Below are 17878 nucleotides of genomic sequence, written 5' to 3' on the forward strand. Positions count from 1 at the left end.
CATGTTAGAAATTTTTTTTAAAATAAATGTATAAAAAGCCAAGATGTAAACATATTTTCAAAGATAGGTGAATGGAGTTATACAGCAATAATGGTAAAATTTAATTTCACCTAAAAGAAATCTGTCTAGTCTCTCAAGATTAATCACCTCCTTGAGTTGACTGCTACAAAATCTACAGATGCTACCTTTGTAAAAGTCTGGTTAAATCCCATCTTGAACCCAGCACTGAACTCAATTTTAAATACTATCACAAGCAGACCTTGAATGTAGGGCAAAGAAGCAGATAAAACCATTCTGGTTACTTCCTTCTACACATCACACTACAAATATAGCCTCAAAAAAAAAAATCAATTCACACACACAACTGTCCTACAAAAGAAGATGGCATTCTATGACAGCCTTCTACATAAATATCTTAAAGGCTACAACTGAAAATGAAGAACTGCCTAATAAATGTTTCAGATCAGGAAAGTTAGCAATAAAGCATTAAATTTCAAAAAGGAAAAGAAATTCATGATAAGCCCTTGGAAAACAGAGTATATTGTTTCCCATATGCTATGGCTGAAGGCTAATCTGAAAATAATTGGGTAAGGCATAATGTGAGGCCAGGCATGATGGCTCACACCTGTAATCCAACACTTTGGGAGGCCAAGGCAGGAGGATCACTTGAGGTCAGGAGTTCCAGACCAGCCTGGCCAACATATTGAAACCCTGTCTCTACTAAAAATACAAAAATTAATCAGGTATGGTGGCACTTGCCTGTAATCCCAGCTACTGGGAAGGCTGAGGCACAAGAATTGTTTGAACCTGGGAGGCAGAGATTACAGTAAGCCAAGATCATGCCACTGCCCTCTAGCCTGGGCGATAGAGCGAGACTGTGTCTCAAAAATAATAATAATTAAAAAAAGACATAATGTGAGATTAGTTTTAAGGGGCCCTGGTTCGTAAAAAAATGTGGATTTTTTGTTTTCAAGGAAAGAAATGGTACTAACCCAACTTTGCTAAGATTTTTTAGGAGGAAACATTTATCTAAATCCATTACATAAGTATATGTACATGAGTAAAAGTTTCTAAGAATCCTTTCTTGCTAGATTCTGATTGAAACATTTATTGATGCTTGTGCTAAACACCTTCCCAAGTGTTGATAGATTTAAAATTTTCAAAGTAGATAACATTTTCCAGAAACAAAAAAAATCTAACTACATAATACTTGTGCCTATCATTTAAAAGAAAAAAGTTTTATAAGCCTTCCTAACTATACATACAAATCCACCAATAGTTTTACCTTAGAAATGCACTTCATGAAGAAGCAGATGTCACATATGGATGACTGCACAGATTGCTACATGTTTTAGAATGTTACTATAGCTCATTAAAATGGAAAGTTTTAAGAACATGGCAAGATAATCCTTTGTTACATTAAGATTTACATTCACTATAATCTCATTTGTGATTAGACACTACCCATTCTGAATTAACAATAAAATTTAAAATAAAGACCTTCTATTCTTTCTACTACCTATTTAGGCCTGATCTCGTGGATGCAATCTCTTGGTTTTCCTTTCTAACTTACTGGTTTAAGAAATGTGATTACACAAAATTCAAAATTTTACATTCATTATTTCATTACCTGCCAAAGTATATAAATGAGCAAGATAGTTCACAACTCAGAAATTACCAGAGGACACCAAGACATCATTTTGCTAATTCCTGATAATCCAAAAGTACTGTACCTTGTCATTATCTTGCAACATCACCCACTGTCACTTGCAGCCTGACCTTTCACACTGCATATTCAATTATCTTCAATTCCTTATTTAAAATAGATTGTTTTCAATTATTTCAGAATAATTGTTTTTAGATGTTTCCAGTGTTGAAACCCCAGAATAACCAATAAGACTGTTGTTGTTTCCTAGTACCTAACAAGGTTCACTCACTTTAAGACAAAGGGAAAGTTTTACTCTGACACACCAGCATCAACTCTGTCATTTCCTAGCTACAAACTGCATCACCTAATAGTATACAATTACTTTTTCTCACATATTCAGAACTGTTATCATGTCCATAATAAAGTTTTATAGAAAATATAATCCTTCCAAGGACCTTCACTAGGAGTCCCACACCTCATTTGGGCAAAACTAATAGAAGGAAGATGTCAAAATGTCACAGATAAAACAGGCAATAAAAACAGGTTATGTGAAGGCTAGAATAATTTTTGATAGGACTAATCACTAGACTGACATAAATTTGTCCTTTGGTTACAACTAATCCTCTTAACTGTAAGATTTAAGTTATAGTACTTTTCATGTACAATTCTCTCTCTCCATATACCAATAATCAAATTTCCAATTATATATGCCCTTCAAAAAAAAATCTTCATATAAAAAAATCCTTCCTAGGCCTATCGTATTATGTCTTTTCCTACACAAATCTACACGACAAATAAAAGGAATTATATATTTTACACTTGACATTTCTTCTGGAGGACAGCACCTCCCCTAAACCCCCATCCCAACCATCACCAATGTGAATTCTAAAACATACAATTACAACGTCCTAGAAATAAACTCTAAATTTTCTCAAAGAAGTTTAAAGCCTTTCTTGCTTTGAAAATTACTTTAGCTAGAAAAACTGGATAGCTACTTATGGCTTCTCATGATAGATGTACAAGTAAGACACCACATAATGTTTTGGCCAATGACAGACCACCACATACATGACAGTGGTCCTGTATGATTATAACACAGCTGAAAAATTCCTATCACCTCCTGACATCTTAATGATCCTGACCCTGTGTGGGCCTAGAATAATGAGTGCAAGTCTTAGTTTTTAACAAAGGCCAGGCGCGGTGGCTAACGTCTGTAATCCCAGCACTTTGGGAGGCCGAGGCGGGCGGATCATGAGGTCAGGAGATCAGGAGGTCAGGAGATCATGATGGCTAACACGGTGAAACCCCGTCTCTACTAAAAATACAAAAAAAAAAAAAAAAAAAACACCAAAATTAGCCGGGTGTGGTGGCAGTAGTCCCAGATACTCAGGAGGCTGAGGCGGGAGAATGGCGTGAACCCAGGAGGCAGAGCTTGCAGTGAGCAGAGATTGCACCACTGCACTCCAGCCTGGGCGACACAGCGAGACTCCTCAAAAAAAAAAAAAAAAAAAAAAAAAAAAAAAAAAAAAAAAAAAAAGGTTTTTAAAACATAAAAATTTTAAAAATAGAAAAAAGCTTACAGAATAAGGATATAAATATTTTATACAGCTATGTTTGTATCTTAAATCTTAAATCACCCACCCAGAGCAACTGCCAGTCCTCAAGCTACATTCATGGTAAGTGCCCTATCTAGGTATACCATTTTTTATCTTTCATACCATATTTCTACTGTATTTGTCAACATTTATATCTGTTTAGACACATGAATGCTTGTGTTAAAACTGCCTACAGCAATTAGTACAGTTACATGCTATACAGGTAGATGTATAGATGTATAGCCTAAGAGTGATGGGTCATATACCATATAGCCTAGGGGTATAGTCGTCTATCCCGTCTAGGTTTCTGTAGGTATACTCTATGATGTTCCCACAACAGATCTGCCTAATGGTGCAGTTCTCAGAACATATCTCCATTGTTAAGCGATACATAACTGTATGATAGGTTATGGAACAACCTTAATTCTGTTTTTGTCAAAGGTTTCAGACTAAAAAGCTTTTATCCTGTTAAGTGTTTACCATAATATTGGAGACGATGATCATCATCATAAATGAGCTCCTACCATGTGCCAGGCAGGCACTTTTGCTAGATGATTAACAAATATTACTTCTAATCCTCACAAAATTTAAGTGTTGGTATAATCACAATTCTATGGATGAGAAACTGGATGCTCAGAGAGATTAAGGGACTTTTCAATACAATATAAGCTAGTGAGTGACAGAACCAGGCACAGCCAGTTCTAATATAGCAGTTCTTTCCATACCACCATGCTGCTTGTTCTGAAAAAAGCAAGATTAAAAAAACCTCTAGTACCCCATAATTTCAATTTTTAAAATTCAAATAAGAGAAAATTCATAAAAGTGATTAATAGGTTGTGTTACAATAATAAATTGTGTTGTACATCCCTTAATCTTTATCACAATTCTGCAAGATAGGTTTTTTCATTCTATTTGTCTAATGGGGAAAGTGAGGCTGAGAGGTTATATGACTTGTCAGGTCACGAGTGGAATGGAAATTCATAAGTGGATCTGGTCTTATTTTTCTGAATCTTAAGACATAATGCTTAGAAATTTTCAAAACTACCTTAAGTTAAATGAAAACATGGTAGTTAACTCATCAACTCTCCAGGCAAAAAGTTATAAATGTAACCCTAATACTGGTTGGCATACTACATTGGAAAAATCGACCAATGAACAAGGTTAATAGCTCTATATTAACTAGCTACACATCAGAAACAAACTATGAAGCACAAAATCAAGAAGTGCCATTAAATACTTATGTATATTATTAGAATCTAGGCCTTAAAGTAATTACAGTATAAAATCCTGTCAACTATCCCATACGTCCCCAGGCCTCCCCAACTCCGGCCCTTTTTTTTTTTTTTTTTAGACAGAGTCCCACTCTATCACCCAGGCTGGAGTGCAGTGGCACAATCTTGGCTCACAGCAACCTCCACCTCCTAGGTTTAAGCGACTCTCCTGCCTCAGCCACCGAGTAGCTGGGATTGCAGGCGTGTACCACCATGCCTGGCTAATTTTTGTGTTTTTGGCAGAGATGGGGTTTTACCAGGTTGGCCAGGCTGGTCTTGAACTCCTGGCCTCTAGTGATCCTCCCTCCTCAACCTCCCAAAGTGCTGGGATTACAGGTGTGAGCCACAGGGACAGCCCCTCCTATGTTTTTGACCATGATTTTGTTTTGTTTTGTTTTGTTTTTGAGATGGAGTTTTGTTCTTGTCGCCTAGGCTGGAGTGCAATGGCGCAATCTCAGCTCACTGCAACCTTCGCCTCCCAGGTTCAAGCGATTTTCCTGCCTCAGCTTCCTGAGGGTGCCTGTAGCTGGGATTACAGGGGCCCGCCACCATGCCCAGCTAATTTTTGTATTTTTAGTTTCACCATGTTGGCCAGGCTGGTCTCGAGCATCTGACCTCAGATGATCCGCCCACCTGAGCCTCCCAAAGTGCTGAGATTACCAGGCATGAGCCACCACATCTGGCCATTGATCATGATCTTCACTCTGCATTGCCCCCTAACCTGCAAGGGTTCCGGGTTCTCAGTAAACTTTTATTCTTCAGATGCTACTACCTCTAAGAAGTCTTCCCTGGTTTATCCCCTAGATTGGGTCCCCAACCCCTGGACCCTATCAGGAATGGGCAGCACAGCAGAAGGTGAGCAGTGGGCAAGTCAGCATTACCGTTGGGGCTCCGCCTCCTGTTAGATCAGCAGCAGCATTAGATTCTCATAGGAGCACGAACCCTATTGTGAACTGTGCATGCCAGGGGTCTAGGTTATGCGCTCCTATGAGACTCTAACACCTGATGACCTGAGGTGGAAAAGTTTCATCTGAAACCATCCCAACCACCTCTACCAATCCATGGAAAAACTGTCTTCCACAAAACCAGCCTGGTGCCAAAAAGGCTGGGGACCGCTGCCCTAAATTCATTTACTTTCTGCCAAACAAAGGGAGGAAGGAATCCAACTAAAGCTAATTTTGTAACAAACAGTACTTAGAATGTTACAAGAAAGACTAAATGTAACAGAGACAAAATGAAAAGCTTAGCTTTCAAACAAGAACTGAAAGAAATCATACTGCATTACAGAACTATAGACAAAACTGAAGAAAGCAACTCAGATCCACTGCTTATACATTTAAATAAAATGGTATTAAATAATATACAAATCCTTAATAAAATCTGCATAACTGTTCTATCACCAATTACAATATTTTAAAATATTTCATAAATGTGAAGAAATTAAGCCTCCGAACCTTTCTAGGCCTTTTCTTCACCTACAAAATGAGGAAAATTGAGTAAACTTCTAAAATCACTTCCATTCTAAAGCCCTATGAAAATAATAATAAAACACAGAAAGTTTAATGAAAACTTGTCAGTAGATGCAAATGTTCAATTTTTTTAAGAGTGTGTATTTTAAAATTCACTAAGCTTCACACTTCAGATTTGTTTAAGTTACATCTCAATAAAAATGTTAAAGATCAGAAAATACAAACCAAAACAAAATTTTTTAAAAATTTAGTATTTTGTTTAAAGTCTGGCAACCATGGTAAACTTTTATAGACTAATAGTAAGACTAAACAAAAATCAAGTTATGTAAGGAAATTACTTTTTTAAGCTGAGTACAATGGCAAGAGCCTGCAGTCCCAGCTACTCTGAAGGCTATGGTGGCAAGATTGCTTGAGCCCAGCAGTTCAAGACCAGCCTGGGTAACATAGAGAGACTTTGTATCTAAACATTTTTAAAATTAAAAAGCCCCCAAAAACAAGAAAAGTCCACCAAGACTAATTTAATTGTAGCGTATAAATCTGAGTTAAGGTTATTATGGCCAAACATCATTTTATATATTTGAGAAACATTTCAAACTATAAAATATTATATAATCTCTTTGGAGAAATCTATGACATGCACATGACTAAATAAACAATCCTTTTAACTAATTTTGACCACAAATGACCTTAATTCAAAATACACAAATAAGTCCAATGATGTCAAATATTAGATTTGTTCCTGATCTTTTAATTTCCAGCTGTATATAATACATAATTATCAATATTCTCCTGTATCAAAAGAAAGTAAAATGCTCTTTAAAGAAGTAGAATATATTATTTGGTGTTTATTTGTTTTTGTTTTTTTTTTTTGTTTTTTTTTTTTTGAGACAGCCTATTGCCCAAGCTGGAGTGCAGTGGCACCATCTCAGCTCACTGCAACCTCCACCTCCAGGATTCAAGCAATCCTCCAACCAGGACTCAGGAGTCCTGAGTAGCTAGGACTACAGGCACATGCCACTACCCCCAGCTAATTTTTTTTTTTTTTTTTTTCAGTAGAGATGGGGTTTCACCACATTGTCTAGACTGGTCTCAAACTCCTGACCTCAAGTGATCCACCTGCCTTAGCCTCCCAAAGTGCTGGGATTACAGGCGTGAGCCATGGCACCCGGCCTATTTTTGACTTTTGTATTTAAGATTTGTTTTGAACAATTTCTAATTAAGAATGCAATACTGGCCGGGCGCGGTGGCTCACGCCTGTAAATCCCAGCACTTTGGGAGGCCGAGGTGGACAGATCACCTGAGGTCAGGAGTTTGAGACCAGCCTGGCCAACATGGCTAAACCCCGTCTCTACTAAAAATACAAAAATTAGCCGGGGGTGGTGGTGGGAGCCTGTAATCCCAGCTACTCAGGAGGCTGAAGCAGGAGAATGGCTTGAACCCGGGAGGGAGAGGTTGCAGTGAGCCAAGATCACGCCATTGCACTCCAGCCTGGGCAACAAGTGTGAAACTCTATTCCAAAAAAAAAAAAAAAAAGGGAATGCAATAATGTCCTTAGGATAATGTTTTTCATTTTTCTTTTTTTTTTTTTTTTTCAGATGACTGGAGAATTTTTTCTTTTAGAAAACAGTTTTAGAGTATAAAATTCTGAAGAAATATTTTGCAAATGTTTTGAAAGAAAATCTGGGTTTGGGGATATTCCTTCTCATTTAAATTATACCACCATTAAATTAATGCTCTATAGGAAATAAATCATATCCATTTTGTACTACTTTGAGCTCAGTTAAATCTTATTAAAATATCCCTTGATTTACCCAACAGATGTGCTCCTAAAAGGTTCCCTGCAAATCAAACTTGTGTAAATCTCATCTAAAACGCACTAGGGGGAGCTCCCTATTTGAAAGAATCCTAAAGCATGTGCTTTTTTCACATAAGTATTCTTGCAAAAGAATGACTTTCTGACTTATCTGCTAAATTATTTAAGTTGTTTTAACACTTCTTTAAAAACATCATCCTATGCTTATTAAATGCCACTGAGACAACTTTGGCCAAGTTATATTACTTTTCTTTCACACCTGCTTTTCTGGGATACAATACAAAGTCCAAGAAAAAACATATACTTCGTGATACTAATAGATGTTTAAAGCATGTAATAATCAGCTTTGAAGATTTTTATAATTTTAATTTCAAATTTAAAGCTGAAAAAATAGAAAACTAGAGGTAAACATACTAATCTTTTGGAGGAAAAGGATGCTTTTGTCTAGTGAGCACATCCTAATAAAGTACATTTTAAATATATCACTCCATTTAAACCTCTCATCAATTCTATATTAAAGGTACAATGGCTTCATTATTGCCAACTTGGAATAAGAAGTAGCAGAGGCTCAAAATAGTAATGTGAATGCTCAATGTTACATAATGATTCAATGGCGAGGCCAAGATTGGGATTCCAATTCTCACATTTCTAGCCATTGCTCTTCTTTTACACAATAAAGATGGGGAAAAAACATTTAAGCAAGTTTGACAGGAGAGTGCCCTCCCTACCAACAAACATTATTGAGGCTCAAAAGTTCAGGGATTTGCAGAGACCATTCAAAGGGGAAAGGGCAGTCTCTTCAACATATGGTGGTGGAGAAACTGGATATCCACATGCAAAAGAATGAAGTTGGACCCTTACACCTTATACCATATACAAAAATTAATTCAAAATAGATTAAAGACCTAAACAGAAGATCTAAAGCTATAAAACTCTTAAAAGAAAACACAGGAGAAAAGCTTCAGTGACAGTGGATTTAGCAATGATTTTGTGGATGACACCAAAGGCACAGGCAATAAAAGCAAAAATATGTAAACTGGACCATATAAAAATTAAAAATTTTGTGCATCGAAGAAACAACAGAGTGAAAAAGCAAACTACATAATGGGAGAAAATATTTGCAAATCATTTATCTGATAAGGGATTAATATCCAGAAAATATAAAGAAATCCTAAAACTCAACAACAAAAAACAATTTTAAAATGGGCAAAGGACTTGAATGAACATTTCTCCAAAGACAGTGTACGAATGGCCAACAAGCATATGTTGATGCTTAACATAAATAATTATTACGGAAATGTAAATAAAAACCACAATGAGATACAACCTCACACCCATTAGGATAGCTAATGTCAAAGAAAAACAGAAAATTGTGTTAGTGAAGATATAAAGAAAGTATAACCCTTGTGCACTGTTGGTAGGAATGTAAAATGGTACAACTGCTACGAAAAACAGTATGGTATTTCCTCAAAAAATTTAAAATGGAATCACAATATGATCCAGTCATTTCATTTCAGGGTATATATCCAAAAGAACTGGAAGCAGGATCTCAAAAAGTACTTATATACCCATGTTCATTGCAGCATTATTCACAACAGCCAACAAGTGGAAGCAATCCAAGTGACTATCAATGGATATGTGGATAAGCAAAATGTGGTACATACAATAGAGTATTATTCAGCCTTAAAAAGGATGAAAAAATCCTGACATGCTATAACATAAATGAATGTTGAGAACATTATGCTAAGTGAAATGAGCCTATCTAAAAAGGCAAATACTGTACGATTTCACTTAACTGTGATATCCAGAGTAGACAAATTCATAAAAACAGAAAGTAGAATAGAGGTTTCCAGGGACTGGGAGTTACTTGATATAGAGTTTCAATTTTGCAAGATAAAAAAGTTCTGGATATTGGTTGCACAGCAATATGAATATATTTAACACTACTGAACTGCACACTTAAAAATGGTTAAGATGGTAAATTTTGTCAGGTGTTTCTTACCACAATTTTAAAAAAAATTTTAATTAAAGGAATTAAAAAATTTACAAAATACCATTCATCATTGTGTTTCCAGTTTATATTCAACACAGCAGTATTTCAGGTATAGTAATTAACTTACTTTCATTTGAAAAGATGTCTATAGCTTAATAAATATCAAACTCTTATTCATACACTTGTTGACAATCTAAGAAAAACCAAGCACCCAAAAGGAAATGGAGTTCTCAATACTTCACCTGCCAGCCTTCAAAAAGAAGCCTGTATTTCACACCACCTATTAAATGGGTACTATTTAGGCAAAGGGAAAAAAAGTAGTATTAGAACTATAACTGTATTATCTCCTAGGTTTACAAAATAGACCTTTATGCTCAAAAATAAAATTGGTTAAAATTCTTTTCCCTGAGAATCATTAAATTTGATATTGTACAAAAGCCACCATTTTTCAATGTAGGAGGTAAACATTCACCATAGAAAATCCTCAAAAAATTAAGCACATATTTTATCTCCTTTTAAGATATCTGTCAAGGATTGTCTTCACCAAGGGCACATAGTAGGAAAGGTGCCATTCTAACTCCTGGAACAATTTAATCAGTACTAATATACTTCAGGTAGCGGGGGTGTGGAATCAGGTCAGTAACAAAAATGGACTTGCAGGCCAGAGTAAAGATACATTGGCTAATCTTAACTAACATAATTTACTGAAAAAAAGAAAAAAGACAATGTTGAAAATATCGGGCTGGGTGCTGTAATCCTAGCACTTTGGGAGGCCAAGGTGGGAAGATCACCTGAGTTCAGGAGTTCGAGACCAGCCTGACCAACATAGAGAAACCCAGTCTCTACTAAAAATACAAAATTAACCAGGCATGGTGGCTTGAGCCTGTAATCCCAGCTGCTCAGGAGGCTGAAGCATGAGAATGGCTTGAACCCAGGAGGAGGCGGCTGCGGTAAGCCAAGATCATGCCATTGCACTCCAGTCTCGGCAACAAGAGAGAAACTCTGTCTCAAAAAAAAAATATATATATATAGATGGAAAACAGGATGACCTGTAACAATAAGAAAATTAACTCATCTACATATAAAACTTTAATCAGACCTCTCACATTTTATACATTTCCTAATTTTAGATATTAGGGCTGCTTCAGACTTTCAGCAGGTCTCAAAGGATCAGCATTATTTGAAACTCTGTTGAACACATGTGAAAAACTTATGTATCAAATTTATCTGCAATGATATGCAACTTAATAAAGTACTGCTATAAAGGAAAAGATTGACTAAAGGATACACATTGTTCCATTACTGTAGAAGTATCAGTAAATGGTACTGATTATCAAAATTAAATATTTATAACAATGTCTACAGGCATGGAATTTTTTAGTGGGATATCCAAAGTGCTTGAGGAAAACATTCACTAAGAACCATTCTTTTTTCTCAGCTACTTTAACCTTACTAATGCCCTGCAAATTCTGATAGCATCCTAGCTAATAATTCAAAGATGTTTTATTTGTAGGTATGTTAACTAAGTTAACAAATGCAATATAGATTTAATAGTCTTGTAATTAGTTATGAAAAATCATATATGTGCATATATGTGGGAGAATGGTGGATATCTACATAAATATACAAATATATATATCGACCCAGACATTTAAGAAAGTAATTCAGAATATTAAAGTTTTTAGATGTTCTATAAAATATATATGTTCTATCTTCCACCTAACCTTTTCTCATTTCCTTCAACTACTAACATTACATACAAGTATTTAGTACTGTGAACGCCACAGATCCTAGTGTAGAGCAGGAAAGGGGAAATACTTATGTAAAGACATTGAAGTTACAAAATAAAAGTATTCCACAGAAAACAGGCAGATACAAGTACTTTTACAAAGAAGAAAACACGTGAACAATATTCAGTATTAAATATTAGAGACATCCAAAATTCCTAATCATTTATCCTTGTTGTGAATAGAAAACATGAAATGTTTAAATCAGATAGTTTTATGATGAAAAAAATCTTCTGGAAGAATGTTTTCTTCCAATTCAATACTCTTTACTCAAATTATCATTTTCATTTGAAAACAGTGGCTTATTTTAATGCTAGTGTCATTTTTAATGTGCCAATTCAAGACATAAGCATTAATATTATGCCTTGCAATCTTTGCTGATTCACCAAAATAAGTGAGAAGCATCATCCCTCCCTGTTACTGAATTAATAAATCCTGACATGCAAAAACATCCCAATCTCCAGGTACTTGTCTTGGTCAAAGTGGTAACAGCACGGGACCACCTTTCCCTCAAACTTTTGGTAAGCCTTGCAGACAAGAACTAAAGTGTTCTCTGGGGGCAGATATCAACTGGGAAAAGGAAAATACAGGTTTAAATTACAAATGTCCTCAGCCTCTCCATGACAAGCAGTTTTTCGAAGGAAGCAATCTAAGAAGTATTTGTAATAGGTAGTAGGAGGTGAATGTGTCCAAATGCCTTGACCACTTATGAAATGTGATGCAGAAAAAGAGGAAACTAATAGTTCTGCCATACACTAACAACATGACAACCAAAAGGTAACCAAATAATGGCAAGTTTTAAATATCTCTTTGAACTCAAAGAGGTAGGGATGAAAACCTTAACCAATAAGACTGTGTTGCACTACATATCACAAAGGAATATAAAAGAGAAAGAAATCCACTATTTTACAGAAACAAACCAAAAAGTTTGTTGCAAATCTACCTAAATTAGTAAAAGTTGCAAAATAAAAGCAGCAGAGACTGGAAAAACATAAAAGTATTAATGTGGTAAGAAAGTACATATTTACCTAATTAAATAATGGAAGTCCAATTTGGTAAGCTCACTCTGAACTTCAGTGTACATTTTAAATGTTATAGAACTAAATTCAGCTATTTTCAAAGACACTTAAGCACTGAAGTTATCCCTAAGAAGCTTAGAATTGCCTAAAACAGAAACAAGTCCATTTCCTTCAATAGGAAGCAAATAAAAGTTGTAGGCACAGAAAGAATTTCCCTGAAATGTATTAAACTCACAAAACTAGGGACTGTGGGACTTGGGAAAAGAATATAACATATACCCAATATATAATTAGAGGAATAGTGCTTTTCACTACAACATAAGAATTGAGCTCCTCGGAAATAATATTCCTTTGTTATATGTAACATTATACATTGTTCAGTATCTTTTATTTCCAGGGCAATAATATCATAAAATGTTACAATGGACCACCTTGCATTATTCCTTAGTGAATTATTGTTGATTTAAAGCTCCTCTCATCCTCAAATAGATGAAAGTAAGTGCAATAAATGGACTTGTGGGGGTTAAGAAACGAAGGGTTCTTTCATATTTTCCAGCAGTCTTTTTTTCCAAGGGTTTGGAGTTTAAATCAAAACTCTGGGCCTGAAATTTAATTCAGAATTCTTCCTGCAATAGTTGTTAACAGTGTATGCTTCAAAAGAAAACTTAATGTTCTCAGCCAGTGACTGTACTCCAGTGAAAATCTTACCTTTCAGAATAGTTATACAACATGGTCACATTAAACCCTGATGCAACAAACAGATTAATTTCCTCTAACGTCTTTACTAATATACAAATGAAGACCACGAACTGGTGTCTCTAAGCCACTACAATAGTTGCACATACAACTTGAGTGTGGTGTGGTAGGATGCTTTCCCTTTTAGGTCTTTAGTGAACTTTCAAGGGATTAAAACCAATGTATGTCAACTTTATAGCAAAAGATTCAGATTCTAATCCTGAATACAAATGCATTTTAAAGGGGGAAAAAGTGAGGGATGTAAAATATATATAGTAGGGTAAGAGTTTTGCCTTTGAACAATGTGCATATTCTAATTTGGAATGTTTTATACTTGCATTTCATGTTATGTAGTTTTTGGATTGGACTGTGTTTTTCCACAAAATGAAAAATCAACTATTTTGCCACCTTATTATTCAACCTACCTGCCCATAGTTGTCTATGCCAGTTACTAATCTATTTAAATTTAATAAATCAAAAGCTGTCCTTAGAGATTGGCCAAGAGTCGTAAGTCCTTCAGCCTGAAGGTTTTTCAGTTCATTCATAAACGTTGCATGGTTTTCTTTCCATCCAGCCTGAAAAGAAAAATTTAAGATTTTTTTTTTTCATTTTTTAAAGCCATGTGTACACAGAGCCGTTATAATCTGACGTTCACCAAGTAGCAGCTTCACTTTTGGTTGGTTTGGCTTGGTTAACGTGTTAATACTGCACCGCTGCTGAGGAAACTCTCTTCCAAAGGTGGCCCAGGAATAAACCTGCTTCCTCTCTAGGTTTTGGTAGTTAACAGCCTTAATACTTTATAACTTCACTGACAAATTTACTACCTAATCTAATAGCCAAAATTTGGGTATGTGAAGGTACTAGTGGAAGCAGATGGGAGCCGGACTTAGGAAGTTAACCTGCAGCTGTCCCACCGGCCCTCTTAGGACGAATCTGACAAGACCAATCCTGGCAGCCCCGCATCTGGCTTCCGGGCCGGCCGGGCCGATTCCCCTTTAATGCAAACCGGGGCTGTGCGCGGCCGGGCCCGGCTGTCACTCCGGCTAACTTGAATAAATATCCCCCACAGTTCATTGCTGCCGCTCACGCCGCGGAGGGGAAATGTCGGCCATGTTGATAGCAGCGCCGCCGCCGCCGCCGCCGCCGCCGGGCCGGGCCGGGCCGGGAGGGGACGGCGGTGGCCCAGCGACTCCGCGCCGCGCTAGGACGCTGCCGAGCGGGGGAGGGGGTGGGAGCCCGCAGGGAAGGGACCTCAGCGGCTGGGAGCGCAGCGGGTGGGGGAGGGGAGCATAATGAAGGGTGAATGGGGGGGGCGGGGAGGGCGAGCGAGGAAGGAACAGGGAAGGGAAAGGAGGAAAGGGGGAGGGCGAGGGCTATTACCTTGATAGCATAGGGCGGCTCTTCGAAAGTGACCAGCATATACCTGTCTCCTCTGCTGGCAGGGTCCCGGGCACGGAGCTGCGGGACGGGAGGAGGAACAGGGCGGGCGAGAGGGAAGCACAGAGGCGAGGTTACGAGGCGGAGAAGGGGCGCCCAGCGGCCCCGCCGCCCCCACAGTACCGCACACGCAGCGGCCACCCCTCCACGCCGTCCCCCACACACAGATCGCTCCCCACACACCGCCCGGGGCCGGAGCCCGGGCCCCGGCCCGAGCCCGGCTCGCAGCGCCCGCCCGCCCGCCCGCGCGGTGGGGGAGGGGGTCCCCGAGCCCGGCAGCTCCCGCAGTCAGGTCCCCGACACCCCCGCCCCGGCCGCCCTCCCCCACCCTGCCGCCCGCGGGCCGCCGGGCCGGGGTCGCCGCCCGGGCTCGGTCAGTCGGTACCTTCATGAAGGTCTCTACCGCGCCTTTGGCCGTGTCCAGGTAGGTGGTGCCCAGATGGCTGCGCTGGTTCATAGAGGCAGACGTGTCTATCAGGAACAGTAAGATGGGCATAGTGCTGGCCGGGGACACCGGGGCCCGAGGTGGTGGAGAAAGAGGAGATGGTAGAGGTGGAGGGGCCGGCGGCGGCGACCGCCGCTACGCGGGGCGGGGGAGCACGGCCCCCGGGAGGAAAACACCGTCTGGGTCTTTCCTCCGGCTGCGGGGAGTTTCTCCCCCGATAGTTGAGAGGAAACTCCCCAGACCCAGTCCTCCCCGTCGTACCCCCGCCTCCGCCTCCTCCTGCCTGCCTGCCCGCTGGGGCGGGCGCCCAGCCGTCTGTCTGTCGGTCCGTCCCCCCCGCCTCGGGGGTCCCGTCCCCGCTCCCGGCCCCTGTGTGTGTCCCAGCGGGAGACGGGCCTGGCTCCCCACCCCACCCCCGGTACAGGGAGTGGGGACCTGGGAGCTGGCGAAGAGGGGAGTGGGCTGAGGGGAGATTGGCCCTAGGGCTGTTGGGAGAAGTTTCAGGGACTCCCTCCGCACCCCGACGGTGTCACCACTTTCTCAGCCCCTCTCGCTACTGAAGCGCTTTTCTCTCTCACACTCCGGTTTTAACTCGGGCAGTGGCTGCGGAGGCTCCGCCCCTGACACGTCCCCGAGCCACGTGATACACCGCCTCGCCGTTCTATTGGTCAGTCCCTATCCTTTCATTAGCATATTTAAACAGCTCAGGGGCGAGGGAAGCTTGTAAGCCGGCTTCGGGGACAGTTATTGAGCACGCGCGAAGGCGGGGCGTCGGGTGCGCGCGAGCGGGCGGGCGGGCCGACCCGGAGGCGGGCTTCGGGAAGGGGCGGGGCCGGACTGCGGAAGGACCGCGAAGTGGGGGCGGGGGCCGCGTCCGCGCGCGCGGGGCTGCTGCGGCGGTGAGCCTGCGCGTCAGGGCCGCTGGCCTCTCCTTGGCTGTTGGAGGTGATAGGGGTCGAGGGGAGGGAAAAAGGGGCTGGCGTCAGCGCCCCCTGTGAGGTGGCTGTAGCGTGGACGAGTAAGAAGGGCTGAGTAAAGTGGACAAACACCTGGTTAGGAGAAGAGGGCAGGCCCGCAGCCGCCCTCCCGAGGAGGACTCGGGGCCTCGCGGGCGCTGGAGGAGGTTCCTGGGCCTCGGAGGGCCGCCCCGGCGCGGGCGCGAGCGGGCTCGGGCGGGGGAGGGGAAGTGAGAGGTTGTTTATGACCGGGGACTAATCTCCTCCGCGAGTCACAGCGCTCCCTCTGGGGAGTGCGGTTGAGGGGCTGTCCTCGCCCGGAGCCTCGCTCGGCCTCGGGGGAGCCACGAGAGATGGGAGTTGGACCCGCAGCGGGCCAAGAGCCCTGTCGGAGGACCCGCCAAAAAGGAAGCAAACCCTCTTTTTCTTTATCCAACCCCAAATAGGGCCTAGGGGAAGACTCATATCGATAAATGGTTTGTTGCCCGTTTTATTCTCTGGGAAATACAACTGATCCTACCAAAGAAATACCTGTCTCATGCCGTGTTTACTTAGAGCCACAGAATACCTGTTTCAGAGCTGAAGGGGACCTGAGCCCATCATAATCCGTTACCTCGTGTGCAAGCGGAAAAACTGACTTCAACTTGCCCAGATGGCGCAGAGAATAGGTTTCCCGTAACCCCGCCTGTGTTTTTCCTTCAGCCTCGTCCCAAATGCCGTGGGAGGGAAGGCATTCCCTGTCAAGCTGCTGTCACCTTACCTGAAGTAAGGAGTCCACGCCTGCATGTCCGAGGAAAACAGTTTTCTCAAACACATTAGTTGAAAAACTGAAGACACTGCCTAAAATACAAGCTGAGTTAGAGACAGCCCTTGTAAGACTAGGTAGGTATTTACAGGGCCTCTCCCACTAGCTTTGTTTTTCCAGAGTTTGTTCTTTATCCGGAAATTCTTAATTTGCTTACTGATCATTTAAAGAAAGGGTTCTATTAACATTGACACAGAAGAGACACTTTGTGGCACTTTTTAAAAATCTGGGTTTCGTGACTTGGTATAACTTATGAAACTTACTGTTAATTTATAGCAGAGCTATTTGAGTAATATGCTCTTCTATGAGTATGAACAACAGAAGAAGTGTGATTTTTAAAGAGATTTGGACTACAAAATAAGAGCATGGAATATAGGCTTTACAGCCAGTACTTGCTGAGGATGTACTGTGTATTAGGTGTGGTGCATATAAAAAATAAATAAAATGTGGTCCCTATCTTCAAAGAGCATATGTTTTCTAGGAAAATGCTACATATTACTAGCTACTCCAAGGCAGAAAGTTGTTGGACACCAAATCAGAAAAAATAAAAATGTATTACCTTGGGGTGATGCAGGAACATTTTCCAAGGTTTCAGCTTTGCCTTAGTGTTTCTTAAACAGATCATAGATCTGAAGATAAGAATCAGAGTTCTGTGGCAAAATACGAGTTATTTTACCAGTTATAAAGATAAAATTTGTCTTTCAACTTGATCATTTGCATAATTTTATACAATTGCTCTTTAGTTCTTTGTATTTGTGCTTTTCAAACTGGTCTGTGGACCCCAGCCTACTGAAAACATTCTCTAGGATCATAAGAATTTATTTTAGGAGTCTGTACATTATTCAGGTTTAAGAAACACTGTCTTAAAGGACTGGTATGATTTGGATATGGGTAAAGGAAGGGGA

General features: G+C 40.3%; 1 protein-coding gene and 1 long non-coding RNA gene across 6 annotated transcripts in view; one reads left to right on the top strand and one right to left on the bottom strand.

Moving 5' to 3' along the window:
* INTS6 (integrator complex subunit 6) overlaps positions 1–15908 on the bottom strand; it is a 108650-nt gene extending 92742 nt beyond the window's left edge. For 4 of the 5 annotated variants that reach the window (XR_004030181.1, XR_004030180.1, XM_030813429.1 and 1 more), the window contains exons 1-3: positions 15153–15908; positions 14711–14788; positions 13756–13905 (exon numbers count right to left, since the gene is read on the bottom strand). Coding sequence is in view for 3 of the 5 variants with exons in the window: in XM_030813429.1 (XP_030669289.1) it covers positions 13756–13905; positions 14711–14788; positions 15153–15263 (339 nt within the window). In the remaining 2 variants the exon portion in view is untranslated. The remainder of the gene's footprint in view (positions 1–13755; positions 13906–14710; positions 14789–15152) is intronic. The other variant, XM_030813430.1, reaches the window with a different exon arrangement.
* A 171-nt stretch (positions 15909–16079) lies between these two features.
* LOC115835196 lies at positions 16080–17437 on the top strand. The gene is made up of 2 exons (XR_004030183.1): positions 16080–16157; positions 16724–17437. It is a non-coding gene; the product is annotated as an uncharacterized LOC115835196 (long non-coding RNA).
* Positions 17438–17878: the final 441 nt, after the last annotated feature.

The sequence above is a fragment of the Nomascus leucogenys genome, chromosome 5 (assembly GCF_006542625.1).
Source record: "Nomascus leucogenys isolate Asia chromosome 5, Asia_NLE_v1, whole genome shotgun sequence".
Lineage (NCBI taxonomy): Eukaryota > Metazoa > Chordata > Mammalia > Primates > Hylobatidae > Nomascus > Nomascus leucogenys.